General features: G+C 40.6%; 3 protein-coding genes across 3 annotated transcripts; all 3 read left to right on the top strand.

Annotated features, from left to right (window-relative positions):
- The first annotated feature begins 404 nt into the window (after positions 1-404).
- On the top strand, positions 405-773 carry LOC142171826 (uncharacterized). Its single transcript, XM_075235531.1, has one exon. The coding sequence runs from the start codon at positions 405-407 to the stop codon at positions 771-773; it is 369 nt and encodes a 122-aa protein (XP_075091632.1).
- Positions 774-823: 50 nt separating this feature from the next.
- LOC142171825 (uncharacterized) lies at positions 824-3,458 on the top strand. Its single transcript, XM_075235530.1, has 7 exons — positions 824-1,007; positions 1,076-1,291; positions 1,433-1,584; positions 1,688-1,930; positions 2,021-2,185; positions 2,334-2,444; positions 2,586-3,458. The coding sequence occupies exons 1-7, from the start codon at positions 824-826 to the stop codon at positions 3,456-3,458; spliced, it is 1,944 nt and encodes a 647-aa protein (XP_075091631.1).
- Positions 3,459-4,711: 1,253 nt separating this feature from the next.
- Positions 4,712-5,296, top strand: LOC142171824 (secreted RxLR effector protein 161-like). Its single transcript, XM_075235529.1, has one exon. It carries the CDS (start codon positions 4,712-4,714, stop codon positions 5,294-5,296), a length of 585 nt encoding a protein of 194 aa, XP_075091630.1.
- Positions 5,297-5,504: the final 208 nt, after the last annotated feature.

Genomic DNA, 5,504 nt, shown 5'->3' with positions numbered 1-5,504 from the left:
TGAAATCCTACAAGTATAGGTCGTGGTTTTTTATCCCCTTGAGCAGGGATTTTTCCACGTAAAATATCCTGTGTCATTTACTTACTGGTTCATTAGCTATTTCTGTGGGAACTGGTATAGGACCAGGTCTCTATACAGTTTGGTGGACTCATACATTCTATCAATTGGTATCAGAGTAGGTTCTTTCTAAAAGGTTAACACCTAGAGAGGATCCTCACCATGGCTGCTCCACCAAACTTCGAGGAAGGACAATCAACCTACAGGCCCCCAAGATTCAACGGCCAATACTATGACTGGTGGAAAACTCGAATGCATGACTTCAAAATGGCATTAGACTCCGAGTTATGGGATTTTATTTGTGATGATCCATACGTCCCAACAAAGAAGGTAGGAGAACTGCTGTAATGGTGCCAAAAACCAGGAAAGATTACAATGATGCCGACAGGAAAGCAGTAGAAAAGAACTTTCGCGCCAAAAAGATTTTGGTGTGTGGCATAGGACCTGATGAATATAATAGGATCTCATCCTGTCAATCCGCCAAGGAGATATGGGAAGCTCTACAAACGGCACATGAAGGAACCACTCAAGTAAAGCAGTCCAAGATCGACATGCTCACCACTGAGTGTGAGCTCTTTAAAATGAAGGATGATGAATCAATTAAAGATATGCATACTCGATTCACTTCCATTATAAATGAGCTACACTCTCTTGGAGAAATCATTCCTAGGAACAAGCTCGTGAGAAAAGTTCTTAGTGTTTTACCCAATTCCTAGAGAGTAAGGTGAACGCTATTACTGAAGCCAAGGATCTGCAAACACTGACTATGGACGAGCTGGTTGGAAATCTGAATACCTATGAGATGAAGACAAAGACGGACAGTGAAAGAAAAGAACCAAAGAAGGAGAAGAACCTGGTACTCAAAGCTGAAAACAATGATTCGAGTGAGGAGGATAGTGATATGGAATACCTTACCAGAAGGTTTCAGAAAATGGTTCGAAGGAATGGAGGTATACCAAAGAGAGAAGTTCCAGCAAACTAAATAATTATGACCTCTGTCATAAGTATGGAAAGCCAGGGCATTTCATCAAGGACTATCCTCTTCTGAAGCAAGAACATTTCAAGCATAACTCTGATAAAGCAGCCAAGAGGAACCCAGTTCCTGAAAAACGCTTCAAAAGAAAAAGCGCAGCTGACAATGTTGTGAAGCAAGCTCTTGCAGCATGGGGAGACTCCTCAAGTGAGTCTGAAGAAGAAAATGATGCAGGGGATAGCTCCATGTTGGCAGTTGAAAGTGAAGCAAATGAATATGATTCAATATTCTCCTTGATGGCTCAATCAAATGATGATGAAGACGATGACAACGATGAGGTAAATTTTAGGGATGTTCAGAGAAATCTGAAATCCTATTCTCCTAAAAAACTCATGTCATTAGCTAATGTATTGATTGATGCATATCATAGTCTGGTGAGTGATAAGGATGCCTTAACCATAGAGTTAGGAGATGCTGAGCAGACTAGAGATGACTTGGTTGTTTGTATAGTTGACCTGAAGGAAACCATAGAAAATCTAAAAAATGAAAAGGAGGTTCTAACAAAACAAAATTGCTAGTGTAGAACATGAAAGAGATGATTTGATGGTAGTTGTAGTTGACTTGAAAGAAACCACTGAGAACCTTAGTAAATAAAAGAATGCCTTAGTGGAGAAAGTTGCTATCACTGAGCAAGAAAGAGATAATCTCCTAGTGGTGATTGCAAACCTAGAGGAAACAATTGAGGAACTTAAAGCAGACTCTAGGCCTGGAAATTCTGAAAAAGGAAAGGAAATTGCTAGTGAGGCACATATTAAACTTGAAAATGAGCTGAATATTGTGAAAACTAGTTTATGTGTTGAGCTTGAGAAAAATAGGCAGCTTCAAGCAGAATTGGAAAAAGTAAAAAATGATCTTGAGAAATCTCTTAAGTGGACCTGGTCCTCAGATGCTATTACTGCCATGTATTTTAACAATGGCGGAAACAAGCAGGGAATAGGGTTCCAAAGGGAGAAAGTTCCCTATAACCCTCATAGCAAGTACGTCATTGTACCTGATAACTGGCTTTGCACCCACAGTGGGAACAATGGGCATTTCAAGAAAAATTGCCAAGCCAGAGTCCAGTCTGTTCAAAAAAACAAAGTTTTTCCTGAAAAAGTAACTACTGTTAGAGGACCAGGTACCACTCACAAAAAACACATGTTGCCTGCATGGACTAGAAGAGCTCTCATTCATCCCTTTTCTCATTACAAGAGACCCAATCTTGTTTGGGTTCCTAAATCTAACCCTTGAATTCCTTATGCAGGGAACATTGAGAGGAAGCAGTCAACAATGGATCATGGACAGCGGATGCTCTAAGCACATGACTGGAAATACCATGGACTTCCTTTCACTGAAAGCCCTGCAAGGAGGGAATGTATCCTTTGGAAATGGGAAAAAGGGGTACATTCTTGGTGTTGGAAAAATTGGAAAGTCTCTCTCACACTCAATCGAGAACGTGTATTATGTCAATGGTCTGAAGTACAGTCTCTTAAGTGTTTCTCAAATTTGTGATAAGGGAAACAAAGTGGAGTTTTTGTCAAAGATATGCACAATTACTAATCTGGTAACTAGTGAAGTGGTACTTGTGGCCAAAAGATACAAGAACATCTACGTTGCTGATTTCAAGTCCTTACAAAGTGGTGACATGAGCTACCTGAAAGCTGTTGATGATGATGCCGAGTTGTGGCACGGAAGGCTGGGACATGCAAGCTTCTCTCTTCTGAACAAGCTGATACAGAAGGACCTGGTTCATGGCTTGCCAAATTCAAAGTTCAAAGAGCACAAAGTATGTGATGCTTGTGCTAGAGGGAAGCATGTGAAATCTTTATTCAAGCCAAAGAAAGAAGTTAGAACATCAAAGCCACTTGAACTACTTCATATGGATCTATGTGGCCCTATGAGAGTGCCAAGCAGGGGAGGAAAAAGATACATTTTTGTGATAGTAGATGACTACTCAAGATTCACTTGGACACTATTTCTCAAAAGAAAGGATGAGACCTTCGAAGTAATTGTATCCTTTGTGAAGAAAATTCAAGTGAAGATGGAATCAAAAGTGGCTTGCATCAGATCCGATCATGGAACAGAATTTGACAATGCCAAGTTTGATGAATTCTGCAGTGAAAATGACATCACCCACAACTTCTCAGCTCTAAGAACTCCACAACAAAATGGAGTTGTAGGAAGGAAGAACAGAACCCTTGAAGATATGGCCAGAACAATGCTTATTGATAGTGGGATAGCCAAAAACTTCTGGGCAGAAGCCATAAATACTGCCTGCTACTTAGTGAACAGGTACATGATCAGATTCTTCTTGAACAAAACTCCCTATGAGCTATTAAATGGAAGGAAGCCCAAGCTGACTCACTTAAGAACGTTCGGGTGCAAGTGATATGTTCTCAACCATGGAAAGGATCAGCTTGGAAAATTTGATGCCAAAAGCAATGAAGGAATTTTTTTGGGGTATTCTTCTCAAAGCAAAGCTTACAAAATTTACAATAAAATGACTCGGTGTGTGGAAGAAAGTTTTCATGTAATCTTTTATGAGTCCCCTTCATCTGGTGAGAAGAGCAACAAGGATGATCAAGAGAGTGAGCCACTGCTGGTTCCAAGAGAAATCATTGATATGGAAAATGGAAAGGCAGATATGATGAGTCAAGTGAAGGAGACAAATGAAGGCAATGCAACCTCCTCCACTCCAACTCAAGAGGAACCAGGTACCCAAATCACAACCACTGAAGCTGAAGAAAGAGTGGTTGATGCAGTTCAAAGTACTCCACAAGTAGCAGAAAGAAGAATGTAAGGGAACCAGTCAGGATTAACTAGTTCCTCCACTAATGATATTCAAGTGCCAAACTGGAAACACAAAATCTCCCATTCTCTCGATAATATAATCACGCCCTTGATTCTGGAGTCCAAACTAGATCAAAAGCAAGAAATTCACTTGCCTTCTCAGCCTTCCTCTCCCAAAAATAACCCAAAAATATTAAGGAAGCCTTGAAGGATGCAGAATGGATCACATCTATGCAAGAAGAGTTGCATCAATTTGAAAGGAACAAAGTATGGCACCTGGTACCTAGACCCTCGGATAGAACCATCATAGGGACCAGGTGGGTATTCAGAAACAAGATTGATGAGCATGGAAACACTACAAGGAACAAGGCAAGGCTAGTTGTTCAAGGCTACAATCAGGAGAAAGAGATTGATTATGATGAGACCTTCGCTCCAGCTGCTCATATGGAAGCCATCAGAATTCTCATTGCCTTTGCATCACATATGGAATTCACCTTGTTCTAAATGGATGTCAAAAGTGCATTTCTAAATGGTTTTCTCAAGGAAGAAGTCTATGTTAAGCAACCTCCAAGTTTTGAATGTCATGAACATCCTGAATATGTGTTCAAATTGGACAAGGCATTGTATGGTTTGAAGCAGGCTCCTCGAGCTTGGTATGAAAGGTTGTCAAAGTTTCTCGTAGAAAATGGCTTTACAAAAGGATTAATTCACAACACACTGTTTCTGAAGAAACGAGGAAGGAACCTGCTCATTGTTCAGGTATATGTTGATGATATTATCTTTGGGGCAACAACTGACTCACTTTGTGAGGAATTTGCAAAACTCATGGGAAGTGAGTTTGAGATGAGCATGATGGGGGAGCTGAACGTTTTCTTGGGTCTTCAAGTGAAGCAGTCCATGAAGGGAACCTGTATCAGTCAGCAGAAATACATAAAGGAGCTTTTGAAGAGGTTCGATATGGAAGCATCAAAAGTGATGGACACTTCCATTGCTACTGCCACTCGACTGAACTTGGATAAATCTGGCTCTTCTATAAATCAAACAATGTATCGAGACATTATTGGATCTCTCCTCTATCTCACTGCCAGTAGACCATATATTGTATTCAGTGTGGGGCTATGTGCAAGGTTCCAGTCAAACCCCAAGGAATCTAACCTAAAGGCTGACAAAAAGATTTTGAGAGATCTTCAGGGAAAACAGGACCTGGTTCTGTATTACCCTTCATGTGACAATTTTAATCTTGTTGGGTACGCTGATGCAGATTTTGCAGGTTATCTGGTAGACTGGAAAAGCACATCCGGAATGGCTCACTTCCTAGGATCCTGTCTGATTTCATGGGGCACAAGGAAGCAAAACTCTATAGCTCTCTCAACAACTGAAGCAGAATATGTTGCTCCAGCTTCTTGCTGTTCCCAACTCTTGTGGATCAAACAATAATTGGAGGATTTTGGAGTGTACACTGACTGTATACCTCTTCTATATGACAACACCAGTGCACTCAACATGGAAAAGAAACTCGGTCCAGCACAAGAGAACCAAGCACATTGATGTGAGACATCATTTTCTCAGAGACAATGTGGAGAAGGGGCTTATTTGCATGAAGTTCTGTAGTACAGAAGACTAAATTGCAGACATCTTCACCAAA

This window comes from Nicotiana tabacum, chromosome 17 (genome assembly GCF_000715075.1).
Source record: "Nicotiana tabacum cultivar K326 chromosome 17, ASM71507v2, whole genome shotgun sequence".
Classification (NCBI taxonomy): Eukaryota; Viridiplantae; Streptophyta; class Magnoliopsida; order Solanales; family Solanaceae; genus Nicotiana; species Nicotiana tabacum.
Note: the sequence above shows the minus strand (reverse complement) of the source record. Positions and strands in the feature narration are given on the sequence as shown.

Bases quoted from the DNA above. Each gene is read 5' to 3' on its own strand.
- LOC142171825 (XM_075235530.1), top strand. From the start codon at position 824: ATGGACGAGCTGGTTGGAAATCTGAATACCTATGAGATGAAGACAAAG. The intron at 2,186-2,333 runs GTAACTACTGTT...TTCCTTATGCAG, and splicing joins ACAAAGTTTTTCCTGAAAAA to GGAACATTGAGAGGAAGCAG. The intron at 2,445-2,585 runs GTATCCTTTGGA...ATTTGTGATAAG, and splicing joins AAGCCCTGCAAGGAGGGAAT to GGAAACAAAGTGGAGTTTTT.
- LOC142171826 (XM_075235531.1), top strand. From the start codon at position 405: ATGGTGCCAAAAACCAGGAAAGATTACAATGATGCCGACAGGAAAGCA.
- LOC142171824 (XM_075235529.1), top strand. From the start codon at position 4,712: ATGGGGGAGCTGAACGTTTTCTTGGGTCTTCAAGTGAAGCAGTCCATG.